Below are 24,160 nucleotides of genomic sequence, written 5' to 3'. Positions count from 1 at the left end.
ACAGCAAGTCAGTAGATAGACGACACCAAGGCCAATGGGGAAACGCCTGCATCGAGTGGATCCTTCTACTATTTATGAGGCGACGTTTTTCTCTTGTGATCTCCTCTCAGAAGAATAAGAATTTAATTTGATGATTTCTCTGCGTGGTGTGAGCCTTTCAATTTTCTGGTTGCTTCTTGTATGCACTGCGAAACCGCATTTCGCATGAAATTCAACACCGTAACTCACACCGACCAACACTGCATCACACGGGATCCGGTTTTCTGGGGCGCATGGAATTATCAATCTGATTTACATATTTATAAGACGTGAAGGTAATTAAATGTGTGCATCTCGTGTGGCGATGTGATAATGTGATTTTGAAGTACCCTGCTCGTTCCTATTCCGACCAGACATTCAATATGATCTAAGTTTGATTTATCGATTTCTTGATAGTGAAGCAATAAATACAGCGATGGCTGAAAGCCTACGGGCGTCTCTGCCGCAAGTAGTTTATTTTTCTCAAATGAGTCCTCGACATCTCGCCGCACTGGCCCTGTCGAATTAATTCCATTCATTACCCTTAAGCTATTTACATTGATCATTAAATTTGCCGCCAACCTTATTGCAACATATCTTCTAGAACGTTGAATCTTTCCTAATCGAATAACTAGGACCGTTCGTCATCGCCGTGTTCAACGCTAGTAAATCATCGCCATTACAACCGCCGGCCTGCAAAGGCTGCTTGTCTAGCTGCGTAGTTGTTATCATGCCGGCATTAGAACCTGTCAGACGGCATTCCTCTTCTAAGTCACCGAAACGTTCCACACTTGCAAGCGAAACATTCTTGAGCTTTTTGAGCAACGAAAATGAAATCAATGCCTTCGGGTGTCGAGGGTCGTAAAGCTTAAGAAGAGACCACATCGAGCGGGAGGTGCGACGGAGCTTATGAGGTCGTGTCTGTTGCGACCCATACTGCCGACAGCTTGACGACAAAACGCCACCGAATCGGGTTTCCCCATGGTGTTTTTGGGCCGGTTGGCTGACTGACTCGGAAGAAAACACAACACTCTGTCGCACACATCGCCACACAGCCATTACTCATCCGGGCGCCAGAAAATCGATACTGTAAATAGTAGACCCGAGAGCTCAGCTTTGCTAGAACTCGAAAGAACCTTGAAGTTTACTGCCTTTGGGAAACGGAGAAACAGCAAAAGAGAGAGTTCTGAACATCGAGTTTCCGGCGTACCGAACGAAACTATTGCGTCTTGTAGTCTTGCTCTGCCCCGCCGATTCATTGATACAAGGATGAGACAATAGTGTTGGGACAGTGATTTTTGGGGTGTTCGAAAAAATCGATGGTGCCACACTGGCACCAATGTGCCCCCCTTCCGTTTTCATGCTGTCTATGCAAACGTTTGCTTCGGTTCTGTTTGTTTGGGGATGTCATCAGCAAACGAATGAGTTAATTGAATTATGTCGAAAATGGCTAGCAGGTGTGGATCCATTACTGGTAACGATTAAATGTCACTTGAGCTGGGGATAGAGGCTTCAGAATGTTGGGTTAAATGAGAAATTATGTTGGACAGTGGCCAGCAGTATTCTGCCATTTGTTTGGAGAGCTTATTGGACACACTAATTATGTTGTTTTCGTTTCTACTCAGCTCCTCCCAGTGTCTGCAAGTGCTTTGATTAGTAGTTGGATCCAACATCACAACACCCAGTTCCAAATTTGTCCCAAGGTACCAATCATGACACGCATATTGAATCAGTGCGCCAAATTGAATCTAAATCAATGCCGTCCCAAAACCTTCTACACACCCATGGTCACACTTTTTGGACGCTGTGTCCATATGCAGTCAACAGATATTATTCACCGCATGATAAATATGGTAGAAAAGAGGCCTCCCGAAAGACACCGCCAATTTGCCGTAGGTCACGTGTGTGCTTTGCGGTTATCTCGTCCGACAAGATCTGTGACGCCTATGATGGATCCAGGGAGGTTTTTGCGTGTAGTCTACCAGCAAACGCATAAACGCATCTACTGGACTACATATTTGGCGCTCCAGGCAGAAAATGGGCCGACGGTGTACGAAGGGGGGACACGTGTGATTTTGCAGCTAGACCTAAATGCCTGGGTCGATGATGGGTGGAATTTGTTGTGCGTTTTAAAAACCCCCATCACGTACCAGAGCGTCGTCAGAAATATTGCGCACTGGGCTGTATGCTATACACTGTAGATGCGTAGTCGCTGATGCTTGATACTGTCATTTAGGGAGTCTCTGTAGCAGGCAGGTTTTGAATCTCTAATTGCTTGTATATTTATACAGCTCGTGAATACCGTGAATAATAACAACCGCACATGATCAATTCCGGTCGGCAGTAGTACCGAGAGGACTATTAAACGCTATCAGCATCTCAGTGACATGATGGCAAGTTATATTTTGATGCCATGCTGCTATGACACATGCCATTCGGTTGAGTCAATTTAATCGACTCGCCTGCTCAATAGTCTTACCTTGACTCAGCAATAAATACTTTTTGCAAACAGCGACTAATAAGCGTGCTGGAATGATTGGAAAAAAGGCTTGCAAATTCTACTCTGATCAGGTGTCGTGAATTAAATTTGTCTTTAAGGGTGTATGTCTAACCCTCTAACGGGGAAGCACAATTCGTCAGTGCCTTGCCCGCCATTCCGTGACGCTCTCATGTCACGCCGACTCGGATTTATGATGATTGACGGATAAGACGGGTCAATTTCAAACGATGACCGATTGGGAGACCCAGTCTTATAGCAGACACGCGACGACTTGGCCAATTGTCTTGTCGTCTTAATGGTCCAGTGCCCTTAAAAGGGTCGATCACTTGCCGCATTGGAAGCGGCAGTGCGCTATGCGCTATTGAGATGGAAGGGTTCACGGGGTTTGATTGGAAACGATCGAAGGGTATGCAATTCGTCGACCAAATACGGGCGGGTGCCCCCGTACGTAGAGAAAATGGTTGAAATATGCACCAGATTGGGTTGTGAAATTGGGTCAAACTCGTTTGTCGTTGGCCGCGTGTGGCTCGGTGCTTTAGGGCCTATCGGAATGCGTCCGTGTTTGATGCAGCCAATGCAAATCGGGTTGGTAGTGTTCGCTTGCCAAGCGCTACCTTTTGTTCGCTGCATAGGTGTAGGGCGGTTCTTGCTTTGACCGCGTGTTACGCCAAGTAGACAAAGGGCAACTACGATGGCTTGATGGTGTTTGGTTTGCAAATTATTTTGAAGTGTCTCTACCTGATGTAAAAGTACAGGGTTTAACAGGTTAAAAACAACCAACGACTTACAAGCAGAATCAAACAATTTTGTTGGTTGTTTAATCAAAACTATGTAAATGTTCGATATCTAGTATCTCCAAATTATGTCAAAATAGTTTGAAGCACACGAAAGCTTATTCTTAGACCTAGTAAATTTTGTTATCAAATCATATTACACATATTATACACATATTATCGACCACGTAAATATTAAGAATATTAAATATGAAATAGCTTTCTGTAGCAAAGCAGAAAAAAACAACAAAGAATTTCCGATTGGCCTGCCTTCATTGGGCAATAACCACATCCCTTCTTGGTTTTGCAAATCGATGCTCACCGGATGGATAGGGGTGACATCATTCGTATTATTATAGGAATGGAATATTAAAAAGACCCCACCCAAGGCTTTGAATCGGTAGGACTCATGTTGGTAGTGGCTAGGAAGCCCTGCAAATCACTCCCCGGTTCTATGAAGTCTCTTGCCTGGGGCTTCCTTTTAAACTGCGCTACAGGCGATTGTTGTTCCGACGAATAATAATATCACTGTTAATGCAGCCGATTATCGGAAAGGAGCGTTTTTCTCACCGTAAGAATGCCCCAAAGAACCCAACCAATGCACCTGAACCCTTCAGCGTCCTATTCAGTAGTGGAGAGAGTCAGGTCATGGGAAGGGTGTAATGTATGCATGCGCATTTACATACTCAAGCGGAGTAAGCTGCAGTTGCAAAATCCGATCCCCGTTTGCAGTGGGTAGATCGGGCAGCATAATATACGCATGGGTGCACACTTCCGTTGATATCTTTCTGTTTTGTCGCACGACGACCATTGATGCATAAAGCATGGTTTTTCTAAGACATTGCAGCCTATTCTAAAGACTATTGGGGGTTTTGTCTACGAGGTCTAGTGCTTCTGTGCGTTTGTTGCCCCTTTTTCATGTTTCATTTATAGGTTTCTTTTTTCGTACTCTGATATGTGCCCATGTATCTCCTATTCTTTCCCCAAGACACAAAGAAGATGATCGTCAGAGTTGGGAATCAACCAAGCGAGACCCGCTTCATTCGCAAGATGCATGCTGCACTTTTCGGTGCATCGTGTTTTGCCTTTTTCGAGCGCTAAAATAATTGCTTTTAAATTTATCGTTTCCTGGACGGTTGGTTGTGTGGTGCAAAGGGAACGATTTAAATTCGCTCACACGCACACACAACTACGGGTTCCGGGAAAGAGGTTCGCTTGTAGCCGAAGCATGCCACAGCAATACAGTCGGCAGCAACAGACGGTGCAACAGACGTGCCGACAGACGATTGATTGATTTCTAAGCCAGTGTGTATGTATGCTCATGGGCCCTTTTTCTTTTCACACTATTTTTTTTCCACAGGAAACACTCATACCCACTGGAAAGCGCAATTGTGAGTGAAGAATGTACGGGTCGGCGAAGCAAAGAACAACGACAGCCGGCTGCACGGTGTGCTGATGGGGCCACTGCACTGAGGAAGACATCTTCTTCCGCCGGAGCATTACCAATCCCGGGTGCTGACGATGTTCGCAACGGAAACAACGAAGACGACGACGGCAGTGGCTGGTTCCAGCAGCTAGGCGGCATCAGCTGCTGACACCTCGGGAAATCCGTCGGATGCGCACCTGTAGCAAGAACAGCGAAAGCAATCTTCGTGACATTTGCCGACGACTTTAGAGGCCGTCACAATTTTCTCGTCTATCACTGCCAACTAATCCTCACAGAACTCGCACCCATTTAGGGACAAACCTTCGTTCCACTTACAACGTGCAAGACACGTGCTTGAAGAATCAAAATGAGCCAAATCATGCGGAAGGATTCGTCAATCAGCACTACCGCTGGCAGTGGACATCGGCATCGCTCGATCGACATTGGACACGGTGCAACCGGAAGCGAGTCGTCGATCATGGATCTCCATCACCGGTCGGCCGGTCCGCCGCCGAGATCGGCTCCACCGACCGGGGTGGGCAGTAGCGGAAAGATGCCGCTGATGGAGAAACCACGCACCATAAGTGATAGTGAGTCGGAGATTAACTACGATCTGTTTAACACGAGCATTCACTCGGCGGATAGTGGATCGGCGATCATGAACGCGTCCCAGATTTCGACTACCTCCTGCGATTCAACGCACATCAAGAGTGCCAACCTGACACGTTCACAGAACGCTTCTGGGGTAAGTTAAACATTCATTGGGAGAATTCATTTCAAACGGCACGAAAAGGTTGTAGTGTAAAACACTTGTAAAACATGACAATCAGTTTAATGATTCCTCCAACACCGGGAAGGGAGTTTGCTTTTTTTTCCTCCCTCGTCTCGCGTTGACTATTACTGTAAAAGTATATCCTTTCCGCTTTGGATGGAGGATAGATCCTTTTTTTTTTGTCGCTTCCACATCGATATCCCAAACGCTTCGTTTGCTAAGCCATGCATAATTTACTACCCTGACGAGAGCGCCTGCTCTTAATTCAATTATAATGCACTGCTGAAAAGCGGCAACTCTGCATCATCATCCTCTTCGTGCGTTGATTAAACAGCCCGCAGGGACATGACGCTACTATGGTACGGTTGTCCGAGGTTTGAGGGAAAAATTGAAACGATTTTAATTACTTTTCAGTGCAAGTGTCTCGCTTGTTTGCTCATCTACCCAACGCCTACACCCTCAAGGGCAGAGGTTCACAAGAGATGCGGCGTTGGGTAAACGTCCGGTATTTTGTCCACTCTAGAACGGAACTGATTTTTCTATAGCTGCGAAGAAGAGTGGCAGTGTAATAACACGCTCACCGTGTGGTGGTCAGTATGTAAATGAGGGTTTGGTTGTGATTTTATTTGAGATTCTTAATCCATGTTGTATGTTGTGCGGCATCCGTTGAGAATCTACCCGGGTGGAACCTTAGAAACGATATTTATTGGAAAAAAGAGCTTGAAATTGTTTTTTGTTGGAATGGTTGTAAATTACGCCATTGAATAACCGAATATTATTTACGATAGAGCATTTTAAACTATTTCATTTGCATCTGTAATAGGCCTTTAGATGTTGAGCTTGTGTCGTTAATGAAGCTAGCGTTTTCGATTCAACGTGGAGAATAAATTTCTTTTTAATCTCGTGAATTATTGGTTAATTTGTAGCTGTTCTGCTTTAAGTAAACACATTTGGGTTCATCCTAACTGTTCACCAATCTATACTGCTTCAACTGATACGCCAACACTCCAGTTTCAAGTCATAATCCGATGATTAAACTTTTCGTTAATTGGAGCCAATTAGTACAATCTTCACGGCTCACTTTAGTTCCATTTGCCAGGTAGAACTCCCGTAAAACCATTCATGATGATCATTATATTCTTGCCTCCATTTGCTTCATCTCATATTCATGCTCACTTCATCTCTCATTTGCAGTCCTGTCGCTTTCCGAAGCTAGAAGAATGCGCCCACTTCCATTACGAACGCGTACAGCTTGGCAACCTTTCCGTGCAGCTCGAGGGTGACGAGCGTAGCGACTCCCAGCTTGGTTTAGCTTCCGATCTCAACACCTCCCAGACCAACTCTATCGGACCCGCGGGTCCGTCCGGGTCTGCTTGTCCCACGAAGAGTGGTAGTAATATATGGTTTATCATTCGCGTTACTGCCGGCCGATCGGATCCATTCATGATCAAGCGTTCGTACGAAAACATGTGCTTCCTGGACGAGATGTTGCATCGATGCGTGTACGATCGTCGTGTCAGCGAGTTGGATAATCTGCGAGACGTACTAATGGCGCTTCCAGACAGTGGAGTGGAACAGCGCATGGATCGAAGTACCAGCGAAGAGCAGCACTTGGAGAAATTGGTCGGGACCTATCTGGCTCGGCTGTCGATGATAGCCTCGGATGCGATGACCTGTGGTCCGGTACTTACCTGGCTACAGATAGACAACAAAGGTCGCCGTTTGCCCGTGGCGGACGAACAGACAATGCGTTGTATCAATACACCAGCGGTTGGAGCAGCGTACGGTGTCCGCCGGTACGTGGCACAGGCGTGCGATGAAATCTCGATCGAGGTGGGCGACATGATCTCCGTGATCGATATGCCCAGTCCAGCAGAATCTATTTGGTGGCGGGGCAAGAAGAGTCACCTGCAGAAGAACCAGTACGAGGTGGGTTTCTTCCCCCAGAGCTGCGTCGCCACGATCGGCGATAAGGTGCCACGGCATATGCCGTTTCCGGCGCCACTCGTCGGATCACTGGCTGTGTCTCCGACGAAGCCTGTTCTCCGCAAGCATGGCAAGCTGATTGCATTCTTCCGAAGCTTCATATTATCGCGACCTTCCCGCCGACGCTTGAAGCAGAGTGGCATCTACAAGGAGCGTGTGTTTTCGTGTGATCTTGGTGAGCATCTGCTAAACAGTGGACAGGACATTCCAATGGTGCTGAAGTGCTGTGCCGAGTTTATAGAGGAGTACGGTATCGTGGACGGTATCTATCGGTTGTCGGGCATTACGTCGAACATTCAGAAACTGCGCCGTGCGTTCGATGAGGAGCGCATACCGGACCTAACACATCCGGACATACGGCAAGATATACATGCGGTCAGCTCACTGTTGAAGATGTATTTCCGTGAACTACCGAATCCGCTGTGTACGTACCAGCTGTACGATCATTTCGTTGAAGCTATCCAAACCCGGCTTGATGCACCAACCGATTTGAAGCTTCGCCTTATTCGACAAACGGTACAGAAGCTACCACCACCACATTACCGCACGTTGAAGTACCTTGCGACGCATCTTTTCAAGATTTCACGCCACTCGGCGAATACTGGTATGACGGAGCGCAATATAGCGATCGTGTGGGCACCGAATCTGCTGCGAAGTCCCGCCCTGGAGTCTGGCGGAGTCGCTGCCCTTAGAGGTGTTGGTGTACAGGCAGTTGTAACCGAATATCTGATCAGCAATTGCGAACAAATCTTTGACGATACTGCTGATGATTTTGGAAGCCATTACGTTGAATCGCAACCGAACTCGCTGAGTGACAGTAACAGCGTACAGAACTATGGTGGTGCTGGTAGTGATCAGCAGGAATTGTCGTTGTCAATGGAGCGGCCGAAAAGTTTAAGCGTTGGTGGAGCAAAGCTACTCAGCCTGGAAGAGGCACGGATTCGGAAGAATTGCATGGAGCAGAGTGAAAAGACGATACCAATCAACATCACTAACCCGTCAACGCACATCGGGTCTTACATCGAGGTTGGAGGAGGACCTTCTAGTCTACCAGACAAGTATCATACAGTTCTTCCGGTACCTAGGTAAGAGTGGATTATGCCCTCAATGCTTTCAGTTGTATTAATTATACCTTTGCTATTATTTATTTGCCTTGTAGAAGTTGGAATAAACGGAAATCGCATTCATCCTGGAAGTCAATCTTCACCCGTCAACCGCGACAGTCCAACAGCAACAGTGATATTAAAGGTGGAATGGCTTCTGCCTCGGCTTCGGACAAGAATGCGTCAATGGTGAGCTCGGCAATGCAACCAGACATTGGTGGAACCAGCTTGGCAGAGGTAGAGGACAAAGATACGGATCATCGGCGCAGCGTGAGCATTAAGGAAAGCTCTAGCGGCCTGTTGGATAAGATGGCTAAAAGTAAGTTTTGGTTTTTGACAATCTAGTTTTGTAGCTAATTGAGATTTCCATTTCTATTGTAGGTTTACTCTTTTCATCCGGTGTCGATCTATTCGATGGCAAGAATCTGGCTATTGACAGCAACTGCGTCCGATCGAACTCGGTAGATAGTTTGCGAACTGCTGGCCACAGTCGGTCTGTTTCGCATGACTCTTATTTCGATCTGTTGCAGTCCCCGATACGTGGCGTCGCAGTGGTTAATGGAACAGCCAGTGGAGGAGACGGTGCCGTCACCTGCCCGTCTCGTGAACTTTCCGAGCTAGGACTAAACTTTGATCGAGAGGAGCCAGAAATGAGAATTTTCTCGGAAAGTGAAAGTCTTGTGAGCAGTCCAAAGGTAGCGAAAGAGGTTAGTATGAGCGAATTAATTGTTTTCATTGCATTAATTCATTATTAATGATTTTTTTTCTAACACAGTCGGTACGACGCACTCTACGCGCACGACCGGAAGATTACATTGGCAGTGGTCACAGTGTAAACCCTAGCCCCAAGAAGCAGCCCCGGCTTAACATACCTAGCCCCTCGCAAGAAACGAACAAGCAGTGGAACATGGCGGCCCTTTCGTCGGGAAGTGCAAGTCTCGGACAAGACGACGAGAGCCTCTGCAAACGCTACAAACTGGAGGATCAACTAAGCGATATTCAATTCATCGATTGCAGCACACCCGAACATCATAACTCCATCGGTCTCAGTGGTGGACCTCAGCAGGGTGGATCGACCACATCCAGCACAACGGTGGTAAATACAATCTGTACCAGTGCTCAAGTACACAAACCACCGCAACAGGAAGATTCGTCGGACGAGCAGCACGAGGATGAAACGCTTGCGGTAGGACTGCGTAACTCCTATCCTGGTCCGCAGTATGCCTACAGCAAATACAGCTCATCACCGGTAAAGGAGACGCGCTTCAGCTTTCCTGGATCCAGTGCTGGCGGGAAGGAAAAGCCAGCAAGAATAGAAAAAGCATCACAATCAGTAGGAGCAGCAACTAGTTCCGTGGTGGAGAAAGTACAATCGATGAGCGTCGACGAACAAAGTCAACCACAATCAACAACACTCGATGTGATTGGCTTGAAGAAAAACGAAAGTTCCTTGTACGAAAGGTAAATATGGATTATAGTTTTTTTAGTAGCATACTCTGTTGTGGACAAGGAACATAGCGAATGATTAGTGCGCCTAAAAAGCAATTCAAAATTCATGCTCCTTTCGGCAATTTGGTTGAAGCAATGCTGAAATTTTGTTTGGACCGTTTATCCTACTCATCATCGACTATTTCTCAATCCATTTGCGCATGCATTTAGCTTACTTTCTATCAGATCATTTATGATTATCGAATCTCCTGCTTAGTGTTTGTTTTCGTTCAATATTAGTTCCCTGATTCCCGTGTGCTCCCTGTGTTGTAGTTTTTCTCATTTAATTTTGTCTCCCCTCTCGATTCTATCCCCCGTTTCTTGTTTTTCTTCCGTTTTTACAGTTTTCTGCTTTCTTCTGGTCAATCGAAACCTCCAAAATATCCTGGCCGTTACAGTTACCACCATCCCGGCACATCGGATGTCGGGCGCGGAACCGGTGGTGGCGTCGGCGGTGCTGACGGTAGTAGCGAAACACGTGCCGAAGGTGGTAGTCAACAATCTTCGTCCGTACCGCGAAGCTGTTCCGAGAATGTAATTCGCCGAACGGTCCTAGATTTGTTCCCTCTATCCCAACAATCTCACCAACATCATCATCATCATCATCACCATCATCACCACCATCATCAACCGAAACAGCAGTTGACGACTGTGCATCCACCGCCACCACCATCAGCACCGTCGTCAGCAGGTACCACCGGGGCGAAACCCACCACTCCCCAATCGCCACCGGTTCCGAGTCCTTGCTACTCGTTGCTGATCGGTTCAACCAGTTCCGATACGACGAGCAATAGCAATGTGACCACACCCGTCTATGACGAGATGGACATTACGGCCCATCTGGAACATCAAATGCAAAATGCCAAAGAAACACCGGTCGATGATTCACCTAATGCTGGTGGAAAGCCGTCGACAACGACAGTGAAGAAACACGACCTGAAAGCGATGAAGCGGGAGCTATCGCTTGACTTAAGCGGTACCTCTACAAAACTAACCGGCTCGACAAACTTCACCTCGGACAATACGACCACCAACACTAGTCAATCGCTGACTCCTAGCGATTTCGCTTACCAAAACCTTAATCCCGACCTATCTCCAAACGGTGCGCTTGTTGGTGCAACTGGTGAGGGTTCGGTCGTCGAAATGACTAGCTTTAGTCAGAAGGCGGCTAAATCTCCCGGTACTCCTATTAAGGCCACCATCAACATTACGTACAATGTGCGTTCGCCCGTACGGAAAGAGCAGGAAGGAAATGTGTTCCGATCGAGCTCACCTCCTCCAAGAGTTATGGACGAGAGTTCTTGCACAAATCCAGATCTGATTGCGGAAGAAGAGTACCAGCGAGAACGGCGTAGCATCTACGAAAATGTGCTTGTCCCACCGGTCGAAGAGGACGAAGAAAAAGACGGAGCGATGGATGATGGAACCTCACCGTCCAAGCGATTGCTGGAGACTAACTTCGACGAAACGATGGTATACGAGCAGGTGAAGTTTTTGAAGAACGTTGTCTCGGAGGTGAACCATCTGGTAAAGAGTGAAGCTGACCCTGCTGGTCCAATGGAAGGTCAAAGCGATGGTGAAGATGCAGCGACACAGCGAATAGTACCTGATATAAACAACGTTTCGGAAGGTGTAGCGTCAACTCCCAGGAAAGGAGCGTCCACTGTTGAGGATGGAATTAATAACAACCACAACGATGGTGAAGTGCTTGGGGAGAACGAAGGAGATATTCTTAAACAGCACTGTTGTGAACGGAAAGCTAAAACATCGACGAATGGTGCAATTCCAATGAATGAGGAGGATAGTGAAGATGTCCCAATGTCGGACGTGAATGAGGATAGCCTAGAGTTTGATAATACTGACGTATCGCTGTACGAGAATGTGGAACTCCGGAAGAAATCCAACTACCCGCTGTACGAAAATGTAGAACGCTCTAACGCAGTTGAATCGAGCTCTCCTCCAACAGTGAACAATCCCACAGACACGCTAAAATCAGTTCTAACAGAGGATGAGTTCTCGTCTCTCTGTGCCGACCGAAGCGATCTGGACAACGAGATGGAATATCGGATTGAAATTCCACCCAAAATAGAATTGACGGTGGTGTCCCCGAAAGCGAAAATGATGGCGACGGACGCCCCAGATGCTGCGGAAACGGTCGTAAGCGTTAAGCAACTGGCAACAAAGTTCGAAACCAGCCCAGTAGATGTCACACCACCGTTCGATTTCAGTGGCATCAATCGTGGCCAGAATCATCATTTTAGGTCCTCGCTGAACAATGGCAATTATGGCGCGAGCGAACGGGTAACGATACGCAATAAATCTGCCAATGGTAATGCCGTAAGCGGCGGCACGAAGGATGATCGAAGTGCATTTGCAAGCTTCACGCGCAGCCTGGACGAGAATGCGTTCGTACGCGAATTCGGCAGTGGTCGTGGGCGATTGGAAAGTGGTGGTGGAGGATTCGTTGTTGTTGGAAGTACCGGAAGCTTCAACAAGAGCAGTCAACAGATCCCGGCGGTGGAAAAGAACATTCTCAACGAGAACAATCCAAACAGGAGAAAATCGTTAGAGCTTTCACTACAGGCGCGTCCTCGAAGTTTGAATCAACCAAAGAAATTGCCCCCACTTGGTACTGACGGAGTTCCAACGGGTGTGGAGAATGTCGACATGAACGGTGCTGATGACGCGAGTACAAAGGGCAAAGCAACGTCCGAGTGTTGTCGTGCGAAGGCACTGCAGCAGCTTGGCGGTGGTGTCGGTGGTCACAAACAAACGACAGGCGGAAGTCCAATGGATCCGTCACCCATGAAACTAGATCTCTCGATGAAAATCGAAGATACCAAAGAGGCGCGTGCTTACAATGTGCGCATTACGCCGACCACCGAGAACCGGATATCGCTTGTGCAGTACAACTATTGCGATGGAACCACCAACAACAGTGGCACGGATAGTATGATGACTGATGGTGGAGCTGGCTCACCTACCGGAACTCCCTTGATGCGGGTGGTGGGTGGTCGCAAGGGTGAGAACTTTACAGACGATGACCGGAACAACATAACGAGTCTGAAGATGTTGGGTAGCTGCAAGCTGGACCGATCGCGAATTGAAAAGATTAAGGAAGAGCGACGACATCAGCTCAGCGAAAAGTATCGTTCGGAGTCTTTTAAAGGCGAACGCGGAGACTACGGCGGTGCAAATGGGAAGCTAAAATCCAAATCCAAATCTGAACTTCGAGAATTCCAGGAAGGTGATTTGGTTGCCGACCGGGCAGACAAGAAGTACGATTCGTTGCGCTTCCGCTCGAAATCCCGGGCCGAGCTACTTTCCTCCGATGGTCCATTCCCATTGGCCGATTCGAGCTGTAATCCTGTAGCGGGAAAAATCGCATCTGTGTCACTCAACACGGTTGCCATTACCGCACAGCCAGCTGGAGCATCACTGCGTCCCGCAGCACCGAACCGCACCAGACGAATCAGTGACGAAAAGAACCAAAACGATCTACCGCCAGTGGCGTCAAATGCGGCCGGTCCAATCGCTAGTGACGCTTCGATGTCACAGGTGTGCGATAACAAATTTGAACTGAAAACACGCCAAAAGTTCGACGTGAAGCGTAGCAGTATGGACTATCCCGTGGCATCTGCGTCAACCGGTTTACCGGCGAACGACGGGAAAGATGCTCAGCAACCGACGCAACCACAGCGTCACAGCTTTGCCAATGGCCGTAGTGGGCTCGTCGTGACGCGGAGCAATTCGTCCAACAACAGCAGCAGTAGTGCGCAGTAAGTAGACGCTTACTATTCTTCTACCATGTCTAAAACACGTAATGGCACGCGCACGCACGGTGTGTTTCCTTCCTGAGTGAACCAACTCTAGTGTTCGTCTACAGGCACAAATAACTGACGAAAACAAATTGCACATAGCAAACCTCTTTTTCACACAACAACGAAATCCTATATTTTCCACTGTTTCACACAAGAGCTGACCAGACATCCGTGTGCACGTATGATTTTAAACTCTGTGTGTTTTTTTACGGGTAGGCTTTCACTACTACAGGTCTCTGTGCATGTTAATGTTTTAAAATTTTGTGCATGTTTCTTTCACTCTAAAATAATGTTTTTTTATACTGTTGAAGTCCTTCTATTGTGTCTAAAATCGTATCTATAATCACTTTTCCATACATTCTATTACATTTACTTATTTGTTTCGTGTTTTGTGCGACTTTCGCTGATGATTTTCTCATCGCTTTTTCATCGTCAAAGCAATATTTATTAAAATTTATTATTTTTCCTTTCGTTCAACCTTTCGTCTACACGTTTGCGTATTTTATTGGAAATTTTGTGAAATAAAACGGCAGCAAATTACACACACTCTGGCGCTTTATGCTACGCAAACCATGATTGCATCGCCACACGCTGTACTTGCATTGAAACTTCCATACAAGATGGGATACAACAAGCACACAACTTGCACGAATGCGATTTACCGACGGTGGCAGTGGTGTCAAACTTCGAATGAATTATTCGATTCGATGGACAGAATCTTATTTTATATATAAGGACATTCGCAACGAATTCTTGATGAAGTTTTTTTAAGAAGCTTTCCAAACACACTAATTGTAATGTAATGCCTAACTGCCGTACGGTGCATTGTTGATTGTTGTTTGCCAATTTTTCTCTTTCGAAAGTTCCTTAAGCGCTCTTTTCCAGGTAAAATATTTACACAGTAAAGAATAATAGATTAAAACCATTCATGTAACCATGCAGTAAATTAGTTTGTATGATAGAAAGCTAGCATTTTTACGTCTCACAATTGTTAAACATTTTCCAGGCTTTAAATCCTTACTTTGTTTTGTGATCTTTTCGACAAAACCAAAATTGGTATAGATAGTCCAGATACTGATGAACATTTTATCAAATTTCGGTAAAGTTATACCCAGTATAAATATCCAAAGCCATAGTTTGAAAATAGTACACAAAAGTGGTTTTAATCTATTGTCCGTCACTGTATATTATACGAACTTTTTCTTCAAATGCTCGAAGAATGTCCATAGCTATTTGCTCAATATCCAGAAAAGGTTTTCATTTTCAAATTCACCTTTCAAAGGAACAAAATTAGTTCAGTTCATCTAGTCCATTCTCCATCAATTTTATTTTATTGTTTTCGAACAATGTACCGTTGGTAAATCGTTAAATTAGCTACGCTTATTTGCAACGCACAACTACAGAACGCACAAAATGCTAGAAAACAACCCAAAGCACCACGAGCATAATATGTATTTCAGGAATGATTCATATCCTTAGCCAGTTAGTTTTAGGAAAAATAGTTCCATGTATTTCTTTACTAATAATTAATTCATTCCCTTTCTCATAACTTTTTTCCTTCTTTTAGAAGAGATCGTTGCTCGCCCCCAATATCCATCAAAGACGTTGCCGCAATGTTTGAATCACGATCGCAACAGAACCAATCTTAACGAGCACACCTAACTATGGCAGCAAAATGGACAAAATATCAGTGGACCTACAACTCCTTCACACACTATTGTTTATACACCCACCAACAAATGTGGGACGTCAACGTAGCCGACGAGAGAGCCAGAAGCTACATCTATTTATTGCAATACTTTAAAGAACCTTTTACATAAATCTATCTCTACAGTCAACCAGGAAGCTCAGGTCGTTGAATGAGTATTCATTAGCTATATATTGTGCAGATATGCGCGGTGAATTACGTACGATTACATGATACACCTACACACACGATCCCCAGTTGTAATAAAAGAGCAGCAAGAATCAAACGTGTTGGAACGAAAATCGATAAAAGAAAAAAAGATTTCTTGCAACTTTTGTGAGTGTTATATTGGGACTCGTTTTTTTTTCGGTTTCCCGATAGATACACAGACACACTCACACACTTACGGTATTTCTTATTAAGAGAATGTGGCCAAATCTAGCAAACATATTGGAATCGAGACTTTCTCCCCGTTTTTTGTACTGTTCGCCTAATACGACTAGTATGATGAGATATTTGATGTAGAGAAAACAGAGAGTGTAGCTAAGCAAACATGAATATAAGATGATATGTTGGTGCATTTGCCGATGAGAGATAAAAAAAGGAAAAACACTTTGTAGCAATATAACCCAATAAATCGGAATGACGAAAAGGAATTAGCTGTCAAAAAAGCGAAAAGATCAGCTAAAGGGAAAATTACACACATAAGTTGTAAATAGATTTTACGTTTACTAATAGTGTATGTTATTAGTTAACAGCTCCAACGCACCCATTTGGATAAGTTCTTTTTTTTCGGTTAACGATTTATTGTGTGCTAAAATGCACCGAAGAAAGTAAATTGTAAAATAAGCACATCACAAGTTTGTTTTATCATTTTATATAGCTTTGTAGATGTTTTGCTTAAAAGTTTTTTTTTTTGTATAATAACAGGCGAAAAATAAGGTAACGTTTCGTTTTTCATGTAAAAAACAGTATGTTTGACGTGTTTAAAGGTTAAAGGTTGTTTTTCTTTTGATTGTCTGAAGTTATCGTTTATCGTTTAAGTGTTTTTCGACTTCTGAAACGATGCACTTTTTTTTACAAATTATTAATTCATTACGATTGCAAATTACACTGTCGGTTTCTCGTTTGTTTTGGAAGAAAAAAATTATTTGCTAGAAATATTTTACTCTTTGTTGTTACGATCACTATCGTGCTGTGTTATAATTTGATAATGCTGAATACAGCGCCGCTTGTTGTGGAAAGATAATAGACGTTAGGGCAACCATATTATAAAGATTTCACTAAAAACACACCATAGGAAGGAAAAATGAAAGTTTATGTGCATACGAGAGACAATAAGGGCCAGCAGACACTAAAGAAAATCCTCTTTCAGACAGGCAGATATATTGAAAATGATTATTCATGATAGACAAAAAACCAGAGCGAGGGCAAAAAAGTTTATACAAAGCAGCTACACAATTCCTTAAAATTCAAGCCAACTCATTCTCTATAATATTGACTAGCTGCCGGTTGCGGGCAGAACATTTTTCCAATCTTCCAAAAACGTTTTGTAATTTGAGTAGAAAAAGAAACAAACAATAGAACGCTCCATTGATTTATGTGAGTGGATACGATAATCCCAATGCGCGACGAATTGTGTATTGATGTATTAAGAATGAAGAAGGAACATGTTGATGACGGCTTACGATTGCAACAGCATTTTATCAGACGTGAAACTACAATTTGCCTATTGTCATCGTTCTTTTATTGCTTAATCCAGCTTTCCCCGTTGCTAAGAGCTTTTGTGGCCAAGATAGTTTTTAAACGTCACATTTGTATTGTAAATATTTTTGAAATAGTAAAAGAACTGAACATAAACGGCGCACTGTGCTTTAAAGAAGGAAATCAAATAATCCTTTTGCCTAATCCGTTTTCCCGTATCGTTTGTTGATACACAGCTCCTTCTAACAGTTCTTGGATTGTCTGAATTAAAAAAAAAAACATAAATCTTTTTCCTTCATGATAGAGTGCGCCTCGTCGAATGAACGTTTCTTTTTAATTAATTTGACAAAAACGAACTCGTAGTTGCCAAGTGGCTACAGGAAAACTGGAACTGAACATAAGGAATGATACAACGCAACTACTGAATATTGTGTAGATTTGAAACGCAATTGAACTGATTGATATTAGCAGAGACCAGAGTGCAGCGGCGTGTGTAAAAACCCCGAAACAGGAATGCGAAGGAAATTGATCGTAATGATGATATATTAATACGCTAAAAGAACCATACAATATAACGAATATGATCGTGTTTAAACAGACATAAAAACCAATACATCACTAAACATTATAACGCAGAGCAAGTTGTACCAATCGTCGAATAATTACGTTGCTTCTTAATACACACAAAAACACATTAAAAAAACAAATTATCGTTTCTCGCACATGTTAGAGCAAATGCCTCGGGAAAAAAAGAAAATTCCCAGAAGTAAATTGTAATGCTTTGATGTGTTAATAATAATCGAATATAGTGAAATGAGAATTAATTGAACGAAAAGATTGGCAAGAAAGGTATTCTATACGGTGACAGATAGGAAACATTAAGATGAACGAGTGCGTTTAGCAATAGTGCAGGAGAGCTCGTTTTAAGCTCTCGGGTGTGAAATAGTAGATAAAAATGGAAACGGTGCGTGTGTTCGTGTGTGTGTATACTTGTACGAAAGAGTTGACCGAGTGAAAGTAAACTTAAAAGGAGGGAAGGAATGAATGCATAAAAAAACGGGACAAGAAAGCATCACAAAAAAATGTTAAACGTTTGCTTTATTTTCCTGACTTCGTTCCGATCGACACGAGAAAAGCGTGCTTTTTTCCCCGGTGCGCCTGAAACAAAACATTTTTGCAAGAGTTATAAATAAAGAAAAATGGGAAAATTAAATTCCGCACCATACTTTTTGGCCGGTGACCGTCCGAAATTAAGTTACCGAGGCTTTTCGCTCCCTGCATACATACGTTTATTTCCCTGCTCACCCTTTTGGAAGCGTTAAACTGTGCTACTATCTTAAACGTTATCTTGCATCGCTGTGGAAGGAGGGGTGTAAGTGTGCTTGCTCGAGGTTCAATTTCCATTACTAAACCTAATTATGCTGTACCGTGAACTTTGATGCTTATCTGGAAGCAGATTTACACTGGGGTCCCTTTTTTTGAGGGTAATTTCTGTGCCTCATCTGTGTTGAACGGCAATTGAATTTCATCACACCTTCCGTATGGCATATGGCCTGTTGTGTTGGTGGGTAAGATTCTTATCGTGTTAAAAATATAGCGTCTCTTACTTTAAAGTATGCCTTTTGCCTTTTTAATTGCATTGTAGCAATTCGAAAGTTTACCCCTCGATATCACTTTGTATTATTGACTGTTTATCATTGGATTTAAATGCAATCTTTACATGTGCTACGCGATTCTCCAATTAAGCAGTTTTACTAATATTTATTTATTTATTTATTATGAACTATAACGGCATGTCGCAGTGTTATTAATTTATTCTCTGAGTTTAAAAAATTAGCCGTTGTATCAAGCTCTGTAAACCAAAGGCCAGCCTCCAAAGGATGTCGATGGTCCCTACTATCAAAATTAAAAGTGCTGACTAGAGGAGAGACTATTTTTGAAGACACATTGCCAGAAAAGCTTTTCCCTTGATCGTGTGTTCGAAAAGACCGTTTCTCAAATCCTTGCCTTAAACAGGAGCAACAGCCTCTAATACGGCCTCTGCTGACTCGGGGCCACCAGTATGAGTGAGTACCTACGAAGCTCCAAATCGCTTATGCGTGGTAGCTGTCGAGGCCCTGGATGGTCGCCTACTTCACTCAACGTTAGATCCGCTACAGCTGTAAACTAGTTACACAGACACAAATTACGTGGATTTCTCTGATTTGTATTTGTATTTTTCCCAACAATCCGTTGCCGATTGCATGGAGCCTTTTGAGTGCAGAAAAATGTTGCATGTGTTATAAGATGGTACGGAGCATCTATGGTCTCATGGACTGGCACACAGGCAAGATTTTCTTAAATCGTAGGACTTACTCCAAAGCTGTGGTGACCGATGCGGATAAACTACTGGTTGCGAAGACTTCGAAGTACTTGAATAACTTGTGAACATCGTTATCGATTTAGGTCTACTTTTACTGCAAAGAAACATAAGAAAATAATATTTCCTTAAAAATCCTTAAGGAGTAGCATGACTTCAATGTTTTGCTACATAGTTGAGCGTCAAAGTTCTTATGGCATAGTCAATTCATAAAAAATCGAGGGGCTTTTCAATGGTCTTTATCCATCTGAGTAGACGATCCGAGCCCGGTAAAGCTTCACTAGATCCTCTATTTAGCCAGAAAGCCTTGGAAAATCCACACTAATCTGGAGTAGTGGTGGCATTAATTCATTCCTTGGATAAGTCATGATAAATGATTCCTTGAAGATAAAGATGACGCTCAGAGGCAGGGGCGAGGGGGCGAGTCAGAGGGGGCGACTTTTTACTATTGTAAGTTATAAGAAATAAACTAAAAGAAAAGTTGGAGTTTTTTCACTTTCAACTCTGAAGTTCCCATGTTTCTAGCAATTCTAGAATTTGAATAATTTTACTACAAAATATTTCAAGCTCAGTAAAGCTCAACAATTTAATCATCCTCCAATTATCCTGTTTATGTTGAGATAAGAATTCCTGCTTTGTAAGGTTTAACCAGAATTCGAAGGCTTAACTTCAACAAACAAAAGAAATGTCCTTTTAAAAATGACGATCAACGTATTCCTGCAATTATTGCTTCAAATAAGAAGTCATAACAATTTACATCATTCTTGTGAATAAGTTGTCCCCGAGTGCATTCACTCGGTTCGTTCAATTTTTCTTCTAATCACTTGGCACGAGTCAACAATCGCGAAAAGCGGGTCATCACGCGCCTCAGTTTGCTGTTTATTGCCGTTGTACGGTCTTCCCTTGCTGCACCAACTGTTCACCGTGTGTGACAGGTTGTTATTACGTTTTATGCCGCTTTAATCGTTGGCATCCATCCAAAAATAATGAACCTGCTGCCTGTTTCTTTGCTGCAATTCCCTTTCACCCTCTCACACAAATAGACAGAAGACGCTTAAGTAGCGCCACGTGACCATGTCAGAACTCGAACCCGGAGCGGGTGTCGAAATCAAGTCATGCAACGGCGGAAGTGAACCCCAACACACACACACACTCGTACAGGCAACCAGGCAGGCAGGCAGGCAGGCAGGCAGGAAGAATCTGGTTACCACCAACACCACCTCAGCACGACATCCGGCCCAGTCTTGCGCCCTGCCACGTGAACCTAATTTCAATCAATTAGTCTGTTTACATGACGTTTATCGGCGGTCGGGATCGACGGAGGCTGCACTTCCTGCTGAGATGCTGGGAAGTGGCCGTTTCCTTATTTTCCGCCGATTTTCCAGCACAACCACAAAAAGACCTCATGCAGAAAGGGGATTCCTTCGACGGGCTGTTGTGCGTCTTAAGCGCTTAGGATTGGAGTTTGGATCAAATTTCCTTCAGCGAAAGGATCGTTGTTTTTTCTTGTTGGCATATCGAATCTAGTCCTTAATTCCCTCCATGTTTTCTCTTTCGTTTTTTTTTTGTTTCCTTTTTTAAATGTTGCCTTTTTGAATCCAACCCTCGCTCCAGGATTGTGGACGTACTACGCCCTCAGCAGTATTTCCGGCCGGCGTAACCGGAGACACGACGCAGTACACGGTCGGTTGCGCTATTGTCGGTTAATTATGCGGATTATGGTGCGCTGATTTTGGTAGCGCCGATTTTTTCCCGTTTTTATTATTTTCCATGCAAGGGTGTTAGGAGATGTGTGCTGATTTTCATGCGTTTTTTAATTTTTATTTTGCTTTCGCTCGATTGGCCCGATGACGGTGGTGATGGTGTTGGTCTCCTGGGGGTAAAGGCGAACGTATGCTTTTTTTTGTGGGGTGATTCCGGATTGTTGGGAGTGCTTTGCTTCTTTTCATTCAACACTTTGCTTTTCCTTTTGTGTCTGCGCTTTGCTCTCACGCTTTTGGCCATCTCGTTTTGCCCATTTTTTTCTGTGTGAGAATTCTTTTGCATATTTGAGTTTTGCAATAAATGTTGGGGTTTTGATTTTTCCCTTTTTGTGGGATGTTCTTCAGAAAGTCAATGCAACACGTTTAGAATATTAAACGTGTCTAATGGCCTGTATTGTAGTTGCAATCACGCAAAGTGTTACCAATGAGCTGATGCATGCATGTACACGGCCATTGAAGATATGGTGTTTTATCTTATTTCGAATAAAATATTCAGACCTGCATAATGTTGACGCACATTTTTCGATTTTTCTAATTGGGGGTTTTATTTAATAGTACTTTAGAAATTCGGATTACGCTGTCCTGATCAACTGAATGACATTTGAGCAAAGTGAAAATATTATTAGCCGACATGTTTTCATTTCTAGTGCCTCTCTGCTTCTGTGCAGTTTCCATTTATGTAAATAATACATTTATTTTAAAACTTAGTTAAAAAGGAATGTGGGAAGCCAGTCCAAACTTAAGTTTTCAAAAAAATACTGATACTACTAGTTGCTTGATGTTATTCATACTAATAGCAAGGTCTCTAAGAAAACTTGAATAAAAAAAGTCAGTTACATAAAATATATTTAGTCGCATTTTCTCGCATCGTGTGTAAAAAATTTCTCTACAGAGATCGGAACTGTAAAACATAAATTCTTCAATAATTTGGTAATTATTAAGAGTACCTCGAGAGAGAAATATGTTTCAAGCGATATTTTTTTTTCTAAATCAGTTCAGACGAAATAATACCTTAGGAAAGAAAATCACTATAGATCACACAAACAATAACAATATATACCAACTCTTTATGTGGTATTGAATTCAAACCTTTCTTACAATCTTCCAGAATCTGAGATACCGTAAGCCTTTAAATAAGCACTTTAAAAAAAAATCGTTTCGTAAAATTTCTCTAACCTTCATTCTACAAATAGGAGACTAAGGATTATATAATTCTAGCAATTAGGCAATAGTGCTTAGCATTCTATAAAATACCTTAAAATTAACATTAACAATATAATGACGAAAAACTGTTACATAATTTTTAGACATTTTTTAAATTTTTTGACATTATAAATATTTTATTGAGTAACCAATCAGCATTTAATCCTGAAAACATATCTGAAATAGATAAAAACATTTCTTGTAAATATTATTAACTTACGATTACTAAGACAAGTTGAAGTGCACTCCAGAAAATACAACAATATGTCTGTAGGAAGCAAAAAAAACATAAAAGACAAACTCCTTTACTACCCTCAGCAACAATTGAAAAAAAAAAGAACAGACCAAAAACATCAGTGAACGACCATCTTCCCATGTCATCTAGCAAAACGGTACGCATTACAAGTTGATCGAATCGAAATGGCTTTCAAAATTCAATAACAGCTCTCAACAATTCTTCAGTAGTTCCACCTTGTTCTTTGTAGCAGGAAAGTAGCAGAAAACAACAAAGCAAAGCAGATAAAGGAAGTGTAAAGTGGGCAGGAAAAATCAACTCGAATCAAGCGAGCCCACGCGTGTGTCTCGCTTTTGTGAGACACACCTACGAAATCCTCATCGTCAGGATTCCTATTCTGTATTGATTCCTGCTCACCGGATGCCCTTGTACCTTTCTCTTCTTCTTCTCTCTCTCTCTCTCTCTCTCTCTCTCTCTCTCTCTCTCTCTGTCCTTTTGCTGGGACGTTTGGGCGAATCAATCAGGCAGCTTGTTAGTGCGATTTAATGGAGAACTTAGCAGTCAAACGCCAGTGCTGCTGCTAATGGTGGAAATGGTAGCAAGATGTTGCGGTATAAATGAGATTATTTCAACACACCAGCAGGATTGTTGGAATGTGCCGGGAAATGTTCCTGCGGGAAAAGAAAACATTTCAGCCAGCAGCAGTCAACACATACGGCAACACAATGCACCGAAGTAAATGGCAATCAGCATCAACACAGCTCAACAGCAAATCAATCAGCAGTGGGAAATTAATTGTTTGTTAATTTAATGATCGAGAAAAGGGTGTTTTTGTATGTGTGGATTGAGTAATTGAGGTTTAATTAAGAGTTACCGGAGAGTCCTTTTTGGATTTCCTCTTTTTCTCTATTTTGTCATGTTTCTTTTACTGTTAAAATACATTTATTAAATATCTCTAGATAAGACAGACAAATACTTGTTATACATCCAGATGTTTTGAAGCGATAATTAAAATCATCCCTAACGCATCATCGATGTCACTGTGCAACAACAGTTCTTCAACAGCTCTTTGTGTCGCCATTCCTAACCCCTTTTTATTGTGACGGATGTAATCGGATGAATATATTTTCCATTCCAACAAACCCAAACAAATGTTGACATTTATCGACTTTTAACAGGAATTACGCGAAGGTGCCAAAAAGACAGCTTGTAACTCGGGTGAGCACTTAAACCTGCACGAGTGTCATCAACCCCTTTATTTGCTGCAAGTGCACCGCGGGGAACCTAAAGCAAACCAACTATACGGATAATTCCTCTTTATG

At 43.2% G+C, this 24,160-nt stretch overlaps 2 protein-coding genes across 2 annotated transcripts in view; both read left to right on the top strand.

The window, feature by feature from the left end:
• Positions 1-24,160, top strand: part of LOC126565597 (60S ribosomal protein L34) — a 364,763-nt gene that overhangs the window by 307,349 nt on the left and 33,254 nt on the right. The gene's annotated exons all lie outside the window — the stretch shown is intronic.
• Positions 5,078-15,572, top strand: LOC126563738 (GTPase-activating protein CdGAPr). Its single transcript, XM_050220435.1, has 7 exons — positions 5,078-5,462; positions 6,684-8,560; positions 8,635-8,897; positions 8,960-9,285; positions 9,354-10,039; positions 10,411-13,845; positions 15,455-15,572. The coding sequence occupies exons 1-7, from the start codon at positions 5,085-5,087 to the stop codon at positions 15,534-15,536; spliced, it is 7,047 nt and encodes a 2,348-aa protein (XP_050076392.1). The 5' UTR covers positions 5,078-5,084; the 3' UTR covers positions 15,537-15,572.

This window comes from Anopheles maculipalpis, chromosome 3RL (assembly GCF_943734695.1).
Source record: "Anopheles maculipalpis chromosome 3RL, idAnoMacuDA_375_x, whole genome shotgun sequence".
NCBI lineage: Eukaryota > Metazoa > Arthropoda > Insecta > Diptera > Culicidae > Anopheles > Anopheles maculipalpis.
This window is presented reverse-complemented; position numbering and strand designations above follow the sequence as displayed.

Excerpts from the sequence above, each read along its gene's own strand:
- LOC126563738 (XM_050220435.1), top strand. The coding sequence starts at position 5,085 with ATGAGCCAAATCATGCGGAAGGATTCGTCAATCAGCACTACCGCTGGC. Across the intron at positions 8,561-8,634 it reads ACAGTTCTTCCGGTACCTAG|AAGTTGGAATAAACGGAAAT; the intron begins GTAAGAGTGGAT and ends TTTGCCTTGTAG. Across the intron at positions 9,286-9,353 it reads GTCCAAAGGTAGCGAAAGAG|TCGGTACGACGCACTCTACG; the intron begins GTTAGTATGAGC and ends TTTCTAACACAG.